Source organism: Corylus avellana, chromosome 9 (genome assembly GCF_965113065.1).
Source record: "Corylus avellana chromosome 9, dhCorAvel1.hap1.2, whole genome shotgun sequence".
Classification (NCBI taxonomy): Eukaryota; Viridiplantae; Streptophyta; class Magnoliopsida; order Fagales; family Betulaceae; genus Corylus; species Corylus avellana.
Genome location: NC_142498.1, coordinates 15,714,574 through 15,731,120, shown reverse-complemented (window position 1 = coordinate 15,731,120; position 16,547 = coordinate 15,714,574). Strand labels below are relative to the sequence as shown.

The 16,547-nt window shown below is 32.6% G+C and overlaps 2 protein-coding genes across 2 annotated transcripts; one reads left to right on the top strand and one right to left on the bottom strand.

Annotated features, from left to right (window-relative positions):
• Positions 1 to 520: 520 nt before the first annotated feature.
• Positions 521 to 7,257, top strand: GS1 (Haloacid dehalogenase-like hydrolase (HAD) superfamily protein). Its single transcript, XM_059604496.2, has 6 exons — positions 521 to 673; positions 1,708 to 1,932; positions 3,233 to 3,293; positions 3,486 to 3,633; positions 3,842 to 3,921; positions 6,902 to 7,257. The coding sequence occupies exons 1-6, from the start codon at positions 595 to 597 to the stop codon at positions 7,032 to 7,034; spliced, it is 726 nt and encodes a 241-aa protein (XP_059460479.1). The 5' UTR covers positions 521 to 594; the 3' UTR covers positions 7,035 to 7,257.
• A 3,866-nt stretch (positions 7,258 to 11,123) lies between these two features.
• Positions 11,124 to 11,716, bottom strand: IAA33 (indole-3-acetic acid inducible 33). Its single transcript, XM_059606125.2, has 2 exons — positions 11,313 to 11,716; positions 11,124 to 11,202 (listed from the first exon to the last, which is right to left on the bottom strand). The coding sequence occupies exons 1-2, from the start codon at positions 11,714 to 11,716 to the stop codon at positions 11,124 to 11,126; spliced, it is 483 nt and encodes a 160-aa protein (XP_059462108.2).
• Between the last annotated feature and the right edge of the window lie 4,831 nt (positions 11,717 to 16,547).

Genomic DNA, 16,547 nt, shown 5'->3' with positions numbered 1-16,547 from the left:
TTTGGCCCAATATAAATAAGAAAATGGTCAATTTTCTTTTGGATGATTATTAAGAAATGGTATTAGAATGCGTTTGAAATTGCGATTTTGTAAGAATAATCTGAGTTTTTAAAAGATATTGCAAAACATAAGGCGTTTGACATTGCAATTTAAAAAATACTTAATTTAAAATAAAAAATAAAAAAATCTGCGATTTATATAAACAGGCTAGGGGATACTTATTTGAAAAAACATGAATTTAAATTAAAACCATAATTTTGCATAACAAATATTTGATAAAAACTGTATTTTTTAACATATTTTACCAAACATCTTTACGATTTTAAAAATAGCGATTTCAAAAACACAATTTTAAATATCGTACTTATTAATACCACAATCTCAAACGGGCTCTTATAATCTGGTTTCATTTCTTTAATTTTGTTTTTCCTTTACATGGTGTTCGAAAAGAGGGAAAATTGGGAGAAGACACGTGCATCCCATCCAATTTGAGGAAAACTTTTTTTACCTCTTCCTTTAACTCCTTTGCAATGCAGTCCTCCAATACCAGCTGATTTATCACAAGAAAGCGAAAGCTCACGCAGCTATTTCTCAATGGCCGATTCCTCCGGAGGCGTTTCAGGCAAAGGACTCGTCACTCACGTCATCTTCGACATGGACGGTCTTCTTCTCGGTAATTTTATCAAACGCTTACCCATTGCTCTCTTTCCTCTTTCATTCAATTCCTTCTTAATTTGTTGTTGAGTTCCGTGTTCAGATCTCTTGAATTTGAGCCAGAATTTTATTGCTGATACTGCTTGGTTCAAGCGGCTGTTGTTTTAAGCTAGAATTACCCAGATAGTTCGTATGGCTATCCTAATCTATTTGAATTTGTTACATAAATTTTGCAAACGAGTGAGAAATTTCATGCTGGACATAAACGTCTTCTCCTAAATATTTTGCTACTTATGAGCGCTATTTGCTGATTGTGAATATTGTGGTCAGAGTTGGAGGTTAACGGTGTGGATATGCGGAGTATCTGCTGTTTTGGCCCTTACCCTCAAGTTTTGTTGTCTACCCAATGTTTAGCAACATGAGAAATGCTACACTCTCACTCCCACTCCCACACTCCAAGTGCCTAGTCCCTGACATGACAGTAAAAATCACCATTAGATTATGGATGGATCACGTTTGATCCAATGATAATGTTCACTGTCCATCAGAAAATGTGCATTTGGGAGTGCGGAAGTAGGAGTGTTTTTAGCATTTCTCTTAGCAACAGAAAACAAATTGGATCCATTTGTTAATGCTTTATAGAGGGTATTCTTGTTTGGAAAAGTGTCCTGATGTGATATAAAAGTGAAAATAGTTGAGTGTTTCATGTTTTGGGTTGAGAAAACAAAAGGGAGAAAGAAAAAGTTTTATCAAACAAAGCCAATGGCTGACTCTGGCCATAGAGACTGCAAAGATGTACCTAACAAAGTCCTACTTTTTTGGTGTTTGGTCCAAAATAGTCCTAATGGGTTGAGCAGTTACGCTGGTGAAGCTCTATCATTTGAGAGCCAGCTTTGCACTTTAATTTTAACATTGTCAAAATAATTTTCCTGCTTCTGCTGCTGCTGCCCTTGTTGTTTTGCAAAATTGAAATAAAATTGATAGGTTGGGGACTTGTACTTTAAGCCAAAGTGCTGGAAAGAAACTAAGATTTTGATGAAAATATTGCTGCAGACACCGAGAAGTACTATACTGAAGTCCAGGAAATTATACTTGCTAGATACAATATACCTTTTGATTGGTCCCTGAAGGCAAAAATGATGGGAAAGAAAGCAATAGAAGCTGCACGGGTCTTTGTTGAAGAGACTGGAATCAGTGATTCTCTTACTGCTGAGGACTTTCTTGTAGAAAGAGAGGCCATGCTGCAGAAGTTGTTTCCAAATAGCGAGCTCATGCCAGGTATTACCTTTTAGAATATAACATGCTTCAAAGAATTAGAAAATATATTTTCTTATGATACTTAAGGAGGAGATAGTTAAGTTAATGTACATGCTAGGATGTTCTCTAGTTTATTTTTAAGGATATTGCAAGAGAGCTTAATAAGTGCACTGTGATAAAAGGTTATCATTGTTTTCCTGTTAAATTGGATCATCTAGGAAACAAAAACCACAAGTTTAAACAGCACTATATTATCTTATTCATACTAATATTTGGTGATATTAATTTTGCTATATAGATTATGAGAACAAAAATACAAGCCTCGTCTGATTCCCCGTAAGACTTGTCCAGAGACAACTACCATTTTTTTGTAGAAAATGGGCGGAAAATAAAGAGAAAAAAATAATATTTTTTGTGACTTTTTTTCTTGCAACCAATTCTCTCTCCAAATCTCTATTACATTGAAGAAGATATTTTGGTGGATGTCAGAGGAAAGTTTGGGATTATTTTATTCTCTCCTTTTCCCTTCTCATTTACTACCCAAACAATTGAAAAGAAGACGAATTTTAATATTTCACTTCTTTTACTCTCTAGTTGTAAACCAAACAATGTTAGTGATATGAGTCTAAGCCCAAAATTGCTTCTTCTTTTTTTGTTTGCCCCTGAACTAAACCAAAACAGATGCTTAGATCTTTGGTAATGGGATGACGGAAGTGATGGGAGTGCTCTTTGATTATTTTTGCATAGTTTCACTTATCAAAAAAAAAATATTTTTGCATAGTTTCTTCCCTCACTCTCTTGTGGTCAAAATCATTAGTATTGCCTTATGATCAAGAGAAGAGAAATGTGTTAGGAAGTATATGTTAACCAATGGGATGAGTGTCTGGTGTTGGGGTTCTAAAGAGTCAAGGACTTCATAGATGGAACGGCTCTCTAAATGAATAGTTCGTGGACAATATTGTACTATTTCCTTGGTTGTATTGATTTTCTTTGGGGTGTTGATAAATTTAAGGATCAAAGGTGCTGATGATTTTCCAACATGGTTAATTATCATATTGTTTTCAGGGTAAAAGTTATCATTCCATCTTCTATGGTGATTCTAATCTTCAATAAAATGAAAGACAAGATGAAGTGATTTGACAAGACACTACAAGATTTGGTGTGCTGTAGCTGTTAATAACACATTAACAAATGAAAAGTATCAGGGGTGTGATATAATGGTTAAATTGTTATTGGTGACATCAACCAGTAGCTTTAGCAACAATCTTCAAATTTATGTAGACTACCCAAATGTGTGCTGAAAGGTTTGATATATGTGTAGGGGCTAGCCGCTTGATCAGACATCTTCATGCAAAGGGAATACCAATTTGCTTGGCAACAGGGTACAGTTTATTCATCTTTCTCACATTTAATGTGTTTTAATTGCTTTTCTTTTTTGTATTTTTTTTCTTTTTTTTTTTTCAGAAAGAGATTTGGACTAGTTCTTGTTGCAGCACATTTCCAATTTATTTTAGATTTGATGCAAAATTTATGGAATTTCAGAAGCATTACTCATTTGAGAATGTACCTTACAGTTCTCACAGGCGGCATTTTGAATTGAAAACACAACAACATGGTGAACTTTTTTCATTGATGCATCATGTTGTTCTTGGTGATGATCCAGAAGTTAAACAGGGCAAACCATCACCAGATATATTCCTTGCTGCTGCCAAGAGATTTGAGGTATAATCATCTTGCAAATCTTCCTTTCTGACTTTGATTGTTAACAGTATTCTCTACTGGAAATTATTGTTAGTTATGTTCTTTGATTACCCTAGAAATTTGTTTTTTGTTTTTTTTTTTTTGTTTTTATAAAAAAAAAAAAAAAAAAAAAAAAATTATACCCATGAATTACAATGTAATGGCTCATGATAAATTTGTGGCTCCACAGGGTGGCCCTGTAGATCCACATAAAATTGTTGTGTTTGAAGATGCGCCATCTGGAGTTCAAGCAGCTAAGAATGCTGGGATGTAAGTGCATTTATATATATATATTCACTTTTGAAAACTAATGATAATTATGTTATTGGTAGTTTATTTTGTCCACAACGTGCAAAGTTCATTAACATCACCTAATTTGATGGGTCGTTTATATTCCTTATGTATGAATAAGTTACTGTTCAATGAATAGAATTGCTTAACAATCAACTAGGAAGCACGAATGTTTAGAAATCCTGAAGTCTATTTGACATGGCTCATTCACGGATACAACTCAGTCATGGTACATATTTGATGAATTTTTTTTAAAAAAAAAAAAAAAAAAGAAAAAAAAAAGAAAAAAAGATTAAATTCAAGTCGGATGCTTTGGAGCACAACAGCATACTTTGACAATATGGCGAAAGACAATTGGGATCAAAACAATTTTTTTTTAATAAAAAACGTGGTTCTAAATGTTATTTTTAAATGCTTTGGGATCAAATATTGGAAAGAAGGAGCTGAATGCTTTATTTTTAAACATTTGAAAGATCAAGTGGTGAATTGATTAATATTATTTTAGGAATATTCATGAATTTGAGGGTATTTATAAATGCTGGACATAGATGATACTTATTTTAGACTCTAATATGTTTTTTTTTTTTGGTCCTATTTATTATTGTTCAAATATTAGTCGTAGATATTTTCTTTATCCTTTTGGTGCTTGGTCTTCTAAATAAAAATAATAATACATGTGTCCTAACCATTACGTATCCTAGTTTTTCATGGATTTTTGAATCATTGTATCTGTATAATATAGCACCCGTTATCTTGTTGGTATCAGTGCTTAGATTATTGATATGTTGCCACTATATCTTATGATTTTACATTGATTTGATGTTGGTGTCAATACTTAATGGAACAAGTCTAATGGTAACAATTTACCTTCCAGCTTCAGTATGTTAACATGTGGTTGAAACTAGGGTTATGTTTGTTAATGTGTTTTGATGGGTATTTTTTGTTTTTTGTTTAAAAAAGTGTCTTGATGTGACATAAAGTTAAAAATTAATTTTAGACGAGTTTTTTGGTGGGGTCCACATTTGAGAAAATGTTTTATATATAGTGCACGTTCTTATTGAGAAAGCCAAACAGATGTAGAGCCCTAAATTAAAAAATTATGAATTAAAAAGTCAGCTGCAGTAGCCGTGTAGCCACCCTGAACAGCACAGGGATGGCCACATTGTCACCCTAATCTTTTATTTTTAAACATAAGTTAGCTTTTCACCCCTGTAAAAGCTAAGCACCTGTTTTGTTAAAATATTTGTACAACAAGGAGAGAAGATAGATTTATAAAACTGTTTTGTATTTTGGGTTGTTTAATAATATATTTGTCTTGAGGATAGAAAATAAAAAATAAACAAAATGGCCAGTATTATCTCAAATAAATGATAAGGAAGAACTCTAATACATTAAAATCACGAGTTTTTGGTGGCCTATGCATCTAGATTTTAACAGATGAGTTTCTTTAATTTAAAAATCGGTCATGCAAGTTCTCTGTAAGAAACAAGCATACGCAATTTTTTATTTTTTTAATGGATATTTGCTAATATTGAATTTAACACATCGAGTATGCTTGTTCATTTTGTTTCCTTTCTAGAGGGAATTTTTTTTTTTTTTTTTTTTTTTGTCTGGGAACCTCTCCAAGGTTGAACCCTTCGGACCCACCCCTGCAGAGTAAACTCTGGTCCCGTGCACTGCACTCTCAGAAGTTTCTCTATACAGAACTGGTTAAATCGCTGGCTTTCACCAAGGGGTGTTGCCCCAAATGATTGTTTGCACCCATAAGGTGTTGAACCTTGGACCTTGAAGGGGATGATACCTCAAGACCAAGGCCTCCACCACTTGGGCCAACCCCTTAGGGTTCCTTTCTAGAGGAATTGATTGGAGGGTGACATTTTTGCAAAAATTAGGGTCCACATTTGGTAAAGCAGCTTGTGCCATTGTTCCATTACTTGCTTGAGAGGTTTTAAGTTATTTTTGTTATGTGTCATTTGTTTTGCCATTCTCACCCGTTTCTCAATTTTCTGCTTTGTCCTTATGTGACATCCCAAAAAATTAGTTTCACATTGGGAGGATGATTTACTCATATAGAGTGGTAGATTACAAAAAAACTCATGAGTGTTAAATTTCACATTAGTTTCTTATTAGGTGAGACTAAGCTTTATAAGTGATTATAAGGAGTTCTAGTTGAGGATGATTTACTCATATGGAGTAAATGGATTATAAAGAAACTCATGAGTGTTAAGTTCTACATTAGTTCCTTATTAGTTGAGATCGAACTTTATAAGTGATTTTAATTGCAACCTAATTAGTTTTTTTGGAGTAATAGCGCAAATGAGGTTATCGTTTTCATTGGATCGTTTCAAATGGTATTAGAGCAATCTAGTAACACCATGTGACATTGAAACACTATATGATGTGACTCTGACGAGGGAGACTGACATCCCAAAAAATTAGTCTCACATTTGAAAGATGATTTGTCACATTGGATTATAAATGAGCTCATTGGTTCCTTAATAGGTGGGACTAGGTTTTATAAATAATTGTAGAGAGCTCTAATTGCAACTTGACTAGTCTTTTTATTGTTATAATGCAAATATAACTAACGTTTTCTTTGAGTTGTTACACCATTGAAGTATATATCCTCCTATACGTTTTTTAGATTCTTATAAGAACTCCTGGTGATTAAGGCCCTCTTTCCTAGAGCGTCATGCTAGAAAATTCTCGACATATCATATTTTTCTTGATGACTGTTGAAACCTATAAACACATCAGATCATAAAAAATATTCTATGTTGATTAACTGTCTATCTTTTGCTTTATTATTATTGCTCCTTGCTGCATAATTGTCAAACTGCACAAAGAGCAAAAATTAGAATTACATATGCTTTTAACAATCTGAAACACAGGTTTTAATTCAACTGTATAGTTTCTTCTTATTCATGGCTGCTAGGTTTTTTTAACATTTTATATACAGGTCTGCGGTTATGGTTCCAGATCCAAGGCTGGATAGCTCTTATCATGGTGCTGCAGACCAAATTTTGAGCTCACTGCTTGATTTCAACCCAAGTGATTGGGGTTTGCCTCCATTCGAACTAACTGCAACCTAAACTTGCATATCCATCAATGTTGGTATATTTCTGATGAAGATTGAGGAAGAATTGCAATTATTGCCCATTTTTAGTAACTTACCCCACACTTTGATTCAAATTTTGCCAGTGTCAATGACACATGTTTTTTTTTACCATATCCACTTCCCGGTAAAAACATGACTCTGGGCACCTATACTGTTTGATAAGGATCAGCTTTGAGGTATTAGAGGGTGTATTTTTTTTTTTTTTTTACTGCTGAATTATGATAGGTAGAAAGAGATTTAGGATTTGAAACACAATTGTTTGTTTGGATGTAAAATGCTTTTTAAGAGACTATTTCCAGGATACCACTTATTTTCCATTAAGAATGATGTTTGAATACATTTTTGGGTGATGCATTATTGTTGACGCATGTGAGCCAAGGCTCTATGGATCTAAAGCTGTGAAGCCTATGAATGGGCAATCTTTTAGGGCAGGCAAACACGCAATAATACGCAACAACTTTTGCTTTCTGAAAAATTGATGAACAATTATGAAAGCACTTTTTAGAAAATTAACAAATAATAAATCTAGTGACAAGACAGTTAGTTGAGTCGAGTGATATATGTTGAACCTTGCCTTTGTTAAAGAAGGGTTCCTTGGAATTGAGTTTGTTTGTTGAATTAATTGTTGCCATCTCTGAAAGTGAAATAATTCATTTCCTCTCTTAATTTTTTTTCATTTTGATAATTTTTAAAATTACCCTTAGATCTATAGGCTAATGTGCAAGACTCACACATGAGCCTACATAAATGATATACTATTAATTAATGCTAACCATAGTAGGCACATAAATAGTGGGGGAAAGAAATCACTAGTCTTCAAACATAAATGGAACCTAGCACAAAAGAATGTGAACACCTAACTGAACACCTTTCCGTTTGGGCTGTGTTGTTGGGGTGCCCAGCTCTTTGTTGTTGTCCAACTCATTGTAACCCGCTCTCCATTATTTGAATAGAAAAAAAAAAAAGGAACAATTAATGGAGTGAATTATTAGGTTAATTTAGGTACATTAGGTATATATGTGGGTGTCGATCAAAAGCTAATTCTCCATAGTGTACAACATAGCCTTTGTGCTAAAGGGATATTAATTCTAGACATTGAAATGCTTCAACTAGCTAGCCTTCGCTATTGGAAAGCATACCTACCATCCATGTTATAGATCATTCATCTTTTAAGTAAAGGCCTTTTTATTTATTTATTTTTGTTTAGAATGAGTGGGCTAAAGGGGAATAGAAGGTTTAAAGTTTTAGGCCGGTTTGTTTTGGTGTAACATGTTTTCGACTGAAATCATTTTTCCAAGAAACTTATTTCAGATGAAAGTATCTTTCGGCATTTAGCTCGTACTGAAAATCAACAAGTATTTCTTAAATTTTCATATAATTTGAGGAGCTGCAAGCAAAAAAAGTGACCGCAAAAAAGAGCTATGAAAGAAGAGAGTGTGTAAGAATAGATAGAAGGCCTTCGTAAGTGAGATTAAGATCCAGTGTAATTCCATATTTATCAATTTGCCCATGCAATTATGAGAAGCCCCTTTGTGGAGCTTACTGGAAGGTGGTCAAGCAAATAGGCCTCATAAAGGGGCCCTCTCACAATAGCCTGTTCAAAGCATAGGAGAGCAACAAAAAATGATTTACCTAAACGACAAAATGTTTTACTTAATCGAGAAGCGTAAATCATTTTATGCTTTATGAAGATTATTTTACTTGATTAATTAAAAACGTTTTTAAGTTTACCAATATTTTACGTGGTGCCCAACACTATACGATAAGGAAAAAAAAAAAAAAAAAAAATCTATTTTCAAAAAATATTTTACACCAAATCAAACGAAACCTTAAGCTAATAACCTTAAACTGTGATCCATTAATTTTACACTTTAAAGTTGGAGTGCGTATTAAGTGGTAAAGTAGATTGCAATTAAAGTGGGAGGTTGGAGTAGTAGTTTATAAATTCCATGTGCCATATACAATTTCAACTACTCAGCAACTTTGAATTCATTGAGATTCTCCAAAATATAATATTAATAATTAAGATCGAATTCTTAACAAAAGATGTACAGCAAACAAGGATGCATGCTGGACGGTTTGGCCACTTTTTGAACTACTACAACCGTTTTTAAATATATGCACGTGCACATATATATATATATATATATATATATATATATATATAAAAAAAAAAATATAAAAAAAAAAAAAACTCTCCAAATTATCAGCCGTTTTCGATTTAACTTCCTAATGTTCCAAAAGTGATAAAATAACCTCCCAAACTATTGCATTTTGGCCACTCCGTTAGTCAAAACCATCAGTTTGAATGAAAACTGTAAAACGACGTCGTTTTGTTATGGGTAAGTTACTACAATGCCCTTTTATGAAAAAAAAAAAAATTTTGGGGAAAAATATAAAAAAGCCCCCCAAATTATCAGCCCTTTTTATTTTAGCTTCTTAATGTTCAGAAAGTGATAAAGTAGCCCCCAACAAAACGACATCGTTTTGCAGTTTCCGTCCAAACTGACTGTTTTGACTAACGAAGTGGCCAAAATGCAATAGTTTAGTAGTTTTGGGAATTACTTTATCACTTTTAAAACATTATAGAGTTAAATCGAAAACGATTAATAGTTTGGGGGACTTTTTTATATTTTTTCATATATATATATATATTGTATCTCCTCCAAAGAGGGTAGGCTGTAATTTTTTTATTTTTTTTTTTTGAAAAATATTTTGGGGTTTAGTCAGTACAAAAAATGAGCAACAGGGAAAAACGGCTGACGAAGTTGCGTTATGGCAACGTCATGCATGCATGTGATGTGATGTGATGGTCCATAGTGAAAGTAGATTGAAAATGGCGGTTGAGCGTATAAAGTTATAAACCATATCGACAAGTACTTTCACAAGAAGATTTATTATATTGTTGCATGTTGCCTGTTGGGGCCTTGATTGGCAACACTTTTATGATAAAGCATTAACAATTATTTTTACATTTATATTACGTTATAATTAAAAAGCAAAAAACACAAGATAAATTTTTTGCCAAACGAGCCCTTCACGTGATTGGTCAGGTCCTAGCTAGGCCAATGGATGGTCATATTTTGCTGCTCGATCAACTAGTTATCACGTTACACGTATGAGATACACCTAACTAATTAAGGAAAAGTTTAATACTTAAACACGACTAAAATCCTATAAAATCACTAGAACAACTGCCTTGCATGTTTGAACGGATCAACTAGGATATAATTCTAAATAAAAATTTCCAATTACATGCATGCATCTCGTAGATCTGTCTTTCGAAATATGTGAGCAGTAAGATATTATTGGTGAATAAGTATGAATTCATATTTTTTCATTTTTAAGGAAAATATTTTCCGATAAAGAACAATCAAAGTCGACAAAATGTTATATAACAAAGTATAAATAGTCCAAAGTTTATGTTGTGCTCAAATGGGGGTAGCCGAAGAGGGTGGTCGAACCATGCATGCACCTTCTAGCCATTCGGAAGTGGTTCGGTCACCTCATGACCATTTGGGAGTAGTCGAACTACTTCTATAACCAAGACAATGGTTCAGCCACTCCTTATTCCTTTTTTTTTTTTTTTATTAAATGTATTTTTGTTATTAGAGAACATTGACAATTATGATAGTTTGAAAGAAACATTATCGCAATCTAAAGTTTAGAGAAATATTGTAAATTGAGTAGTACATGGACTTTTTCCCAAAAAAAAAGAAGAAAAGATTGGAAGGGCATGAATCTTTCATCCTTGAAGATTAAAGACTTGTTTTCAAATAAAGAGCAAAATTTACAATTGAAAAAGTAGAAATGCAATTCCAATAAGGAATAGAAAGTTACATTTCCATGTTCCCATTGGGGTTTTTTTGATTAATGTAACTTCCCAATTGCCAACACCACCACCCACAAAATGCCATAAACCAGCAAGGTTTTATATCATATCCCTCCTCCTCTTCCCTTCCTCTTTTTTTTTTTTTTTTTTTTTTTTTGACATGTCCACACAAGAAGGGGGATTCAAACTAGTGATCTCCGGTCTATGAGGGGTAATCCCGAGCCGATTGAGTTACCCCTTGGAAACTCCCTTCCTCGTATTTGACTTCACGGGCAGTATCCGAATTCTCTTTGCCACGCGCACAAAATCCCTGTTCACAAAAACTCACAAAACTAATTAACTAATTAATTTTTTTTTTGAAAAAAATAGTTTCAGTTTTTTTCATGAAAAATAATAAATAATAAATAATAAATAACGTACTTCCAATTAAGGTCGCTGGCGAGAAGAAGATCGTTTTCTATGTCTTCATAAGCAATGAGATGGCCGGGAATGGCGTTAGAGAGGTCAAGATTATCGTTCTCCGAAGTGAAACCATCGTCGCCGCCGTCCACAAACATCTCTCTCAGGGCCTTCGCTAGGCTATGGTAACTTGCATGCTTATGAAGGCTGATGCGCTGGCAGATCGAACGGCCTTCCAGCACGATTGTCACCGGCGGAACCACCGTGGAAACGATATCATCATCATCAAGCTCAGGGAACCGCCCCAGAAAATTGTTTTTCGGGTTGGGTCCAGAAGAATTAGTTGGCGGAGCTAGCGCTGCACCACCACCGACAATATTCCTCCTTTTCAAAGAGTCTTGTCTCTGAGCATCAAAACCATTCATTTTTTCTCTTCTTTTTTCTCGCTGCTTGCTTATCTTTTGGGAGGAGATATATAGGTAGGTAGAAAGCTGAGAAGGGTTAATTTGGTCCTTAGAGAGACAGGAATTCATGCAGAGAAGTTTGGTGTTTGGTGGGACAGATTGTGTGTGTGAGTGAGAATATGGTGAGATGAGAGAAAGAGATATAGGGAGTGAGAGTGAGAGTCTTATTAGGCCCAATATATAAATAGATGATCAAACGATTCCCAACAATTATCTGTTTGAATTGTATGCAATTAATTTGAGTAGATAACGTAAGAGTAAGAGATTTTATATGAATTTTTTAACTGTTTAAATAAATTTTAAGTTGTTCGACTACATAACTATCTGAACATATAGAATTTCTTACCTTTTTTGTTGAGAAAAGTCTACATACCTTATTCAAATTGCCACCTAAATGACAATGTCCTCCCCCTAATCTACCAAAAAATTAGCAATATCTCTCTTAACGCCAACAAAAAGACAAAAATAACCCTAAAATTTTTTTCATAAGATAAAAAAAATACTCAAATAAATTTGAGAAAAAGAAAAAAAAAATTATTTAAGAAAAAAAATGAAATTCTTTTGAAATTTCATACCTTGGTTTTTAATTTTTATTTTTTAAAAAAAATTTAGTTTTAGTTTTAGTTTTTTTTTTTATTTTTAATTTTTATTGTAAAGGTGAAAGACATTGATAATTTCTGATAGTTTAGGAGAACGTCATCACAATTAAATTTTTTTAAAAAATATAATCAATTAAATGGTAATTTAAAAAAAAGGTACCTTATGTTTAAATTGTTGGCATGGCTAAGATGCAGGGGAAATAAAGAAGTGCGTGGGGGATGTTTGCTTGTGAGTGTCTTAGTTTTTGCTGTTTTATAAAAATCCTATTGATTTTGCATTATCTAGGGCAGGTGTTTTTGTGACTAATTATTTTTTTAATACAACTTACAAAAAAATATATATTTTTTTAGTATAATATTTATGGGGATGGTGATAAGTCGCGTGGAGAACAAGCAAGCTGACAACAACAAAAAAAAACAAGTAATTGAAATTTAAAATAATGAGATTATTAATTAAATAATGCAAAATACACAACCTTGAAAATCGAAAGGCATTGGCTACGGAGCCGACCGCGTTGCGGTCGCCGAACGGCTCGCTTCTTTGACTCTCAGATGGTCGGAAGCACCCGCCATTTGCGCCTTAGAAATTAATACGGGCCGCTCCCACTATGGATAGTAGAGCATCACCATGTCCACAAAAAATCACCTAATTTGCTTCTTTCTTTTTTCTTTTTTTTTTTCTTTTTTTTTTTCTTTTTTCGCAATTTGCTTTGCTTAAATTTGATGGATATTTTCTTTTTGGTCTCGTGCAGCAGATACAATTGGCCTGTATATGGTAATTGAGATGATTCATTTCATGGTATATATTAAATTTTATAGATTTAATAGTGTATATGTTGCTAGAAGGTAAATATGTTATCACGTCTTTTGAAAATTTTAAATGATATGATATCGTGTATATTATTAGAATAATGTAATAAACATTTCATAAAAAAAAAAAAAAAAAGAATAATATAATAAAAGAAAATGTTAACGGTAAAATAGATTCTATTCCATGTACGGTGTACCTCTATTCTTTGGTTGAAAAATGCTAGATATTCCAAGATTTTCTTTTTAAAAGTTGGTTTCCAAATGATGTGTTACCATTCTATGAGTTAGTAACACACTTCTCAAAATAATAAATCTTATGAGATTGTGACACATCATTTGAGAACTAACTTTTGAGAGAAAAATTTAGGATGTATAGCACTCCGCTTCTTTGATTTTGTTTAGATTGCGTGTGTAATAACTGGGGTAAATAAATACGAAATAAAAATAGAGAACTAGAAATTATAGATAAATGTCAGGTTAAATAGGAATTGGATTGAGCACAGGGAGGGTTGTAGGCGCTCAGATCAAAAGGGGAAACAAAATATTAAGTTAGAAACTTTAGAAATTTGAGAAAAACTCAATGAGGTATAATTTTCTTACACCATCTTCCCTTTATTGTCATTTCCTTAAGTTTATGGATTATGACATGTAAATGTTGAGTTTTGAAGTTGTTGTGATGGTTGAATGGAAGTGTATTATAGTTATTGCTAAAATGTTTAAGGTGTGATTTGGAGAAAGTGGAAGATATAGAAAACTAGGATTTTTCACAACCAAAACAAAAAGAAGAAGAGATTTTTAACGTAAAAGTTGGTATTTTTAGATGCATGATTGATTGGTTGCAAGGGCGGAACTAAATGGGGGCTCGGGGGCTTCCAAGTTTCTCCAAAAAAATTTTAAAATGCCTTGATAATTTTTTTAAAAAATTAGAAATTTACCCCGTCTTCTTAAATTTGTGATTTTTTTAGTTTTGTCTTCTTCAAACTCTAAATGCCAGTTCTGCCCCGATTGGTTGTATGGACGGAGAAGAATTTGGAAGTGTTGGAAATCGATTTAAGTGAGTTTTTCATTAAGAAAAGAAAAACCCTAATGGTTAGTTTGCGTAGCTAGGTGATAAAAATCACAAAAGCTGCTTCATTAGCCCAAAACAAATACTGGTTAATTAGTTTGGTTTGACGATAAAACAAGCCTGGCTTTGCAATTTACTCTATATACTAGTTGGACTTGGACCCGTGAGTGGACTGCTGGCTTTCGACATTCGTTAGAGGGATGTGGCCCATGTCGCATTGGGATATATAGCAATTTTTTTTTTTTTTTTTTTTCTATAGCATTCCATATATTTTTAATAATTAATATGCAATTTAATTAACAGAACTATATATATATATATATATATATATATATATATATATATATATATGTTAAGTATTATTATTATTATTATTTTTGCTTATTAGACATGTTAAGTATCGAAACACCTTGTGAGCTCTTAATTTTCACATTAGATTATACTCAAAATTAAAATCTAAAATATCATATTTAGTTAATAAAAAATCCTAACAATAGAAGTGAAATTAAAAAAGATTGAAAGATAGAATATTCACATTATAACTTTTGATAATTCAACTATACGCAAAGAAATAAATAAATAACTAAACTTAAATGGAAATGAAATGAAATTAAAACAAAGGACAGTGTAAGGCATAATTAACTACCCTATTTAGTTAATTAACTACCCTACAAAAAAAAAAAAAATACCCTATTTAGTTTCATCCCTTGGAATTACCGTCATGACTATCACATGTGAAAAGACAATTGATTGATTGATTTTTTGACATGTCCATATAAAATGAGGAGAAGAATTCGAATTAGTGACTTTCGCTTCATTATGCGTGGTCTCAGCCGATTGAACTACTTCTTAGGGACAATTGATTAATTGATTAATTACCTTTTTTGGTTGATTTGCAACGCCGACTAAATTAAGATTTGGAATTTGGTCACCCCTTATTTTCAGATCCAGATAACCTTTTAAGATTAAGTAAATTAGTCATATTATCAATAATAATTAAAAAAATATATATTAAAAAATAATTGAACATTAAAAAAAAAAAAACTCCATTTAAATTTGTTGTCTTGACGAGTGTTTTGTCTTATACCACAAATACAAGGTGAGCAAACAAGAACGAGTAGAAGCTGTCGAATTAGGAGGAAAAGAAATTGTCAACATAAGACATGAATGCGTCATGTTTTTTGTTGGACGAATTGGGAGGCCTTCTATATTCTTCAGTCTTTTTTGGCAGTTTCGTTTGCTGTGGTTGGTGGAAGTGGCCGGGGAGTTGGTGAAGCCTCTACTTTTTGACATCATCATTATCAAACCTACCCTAATTATCTTTACAATAATCCATTATTATTATTCTACAACAAATTATAGTTTATTTTTTTCCTAGTGATTATAAATTATTTCTTGACTTTTTGAAACTGACAATTTCAGATTTGATTGAAACCTACAACTTCAACGTCAGGCCCCGTTCAGATAAAGCCATATATACATATATATATATATATATATATATAATCAAATCTTTTTACAGCACAAAAAAAATTTTGTAACACTTTTTAGATATATTAATTGCTTTTGGATTAAAAAAAGTGTTTGGAAAGTAAAATTAGTTTTGAATATTTTGTTTTTTATTTATTTATTTATTTATTTTTAAAAAAAGGATTAAAATGTGAGAAGTGAGATGCACACATGATATGTGGAGAGTACAAGGTACAAAGAAAGGACTCATGGTGACGGTTGTGGGGTGCATGGGTGGTGCGTGGGTGGAGGCAATGGAAGACTATATATATATATATATATATATATATATATATATGGCTTCCAAAAACGAAAAGAAAAAGGGAAAATAAGAAAGGGAAGGGTATATATTCTTTTTGGTAGCATATATTTGATATACTATACATGAGCAGTTTTTTTATTTTTTATTTTATTTTTTAAGTATACACGGACCATATTTTCATGTATAAAATATCTTGCTAAAAAAAAAAAACTATAATTTGAAGAGGTGGGAGACCCCAACAAACACCTTAAAATAGTCGTTATAGTGCATGAAATTAAAAATAAAATAAAACGAAAAATAGATTCAAAAAGATTCAGTCTCATAATTCATTGACCAAAAGGCCAAGGAGAGGACCGCCTTGATGGTGGTATATGATATAGGCCAATGAAGAAACGCTGAAAATAAAAGTGCACTGATGGTAACTACGATGCGGAGGTCTAAGAAGATCGCATTTCCTATATCCTCGAACAATAATGTATGCTATGCAGCAATTGGATCTAAACATCCTCAGTCATTCTCATTTCTTAAAGGAATGGGGGTGAGAAT

Coding starts and splice junctions, on each gene's coding strand:
- GS1 (XM_059604496.2), top strand. CDS start 595: ATGGCCGATTCCTCCGGAGGCGTTTCAGGCAAAGGACTCGTCACTCAC. Junction 674..1,707: donor CATGGACGGTCTTCTTCTCG/GTAATTTTATCA, acceptor ATATTGCTGCAG/ACACCGAGAAGTACTATACT. Junction 3,922..6,901: donor GCAGCTAAGAATGCTGGGAT/GTAAGTGCATTT, acceptor TTTTATATACAG/GTCTGCGGTTATGGTTCCAG.
- IAA33 (XM_059606125.2), bottom strand. CDS start 11,716: ATGAATGGTTTTGATGCTCAGAGACAAGACTCTTTGAAAAGGAGGAAT. Junction 11,203..11,312: donor GCCAGCGACCTTAATTGGAA/GTACGTTATTTA, acceptor TTTTGTGAACAG/GGATTTTGTGCGCGTGGCAA.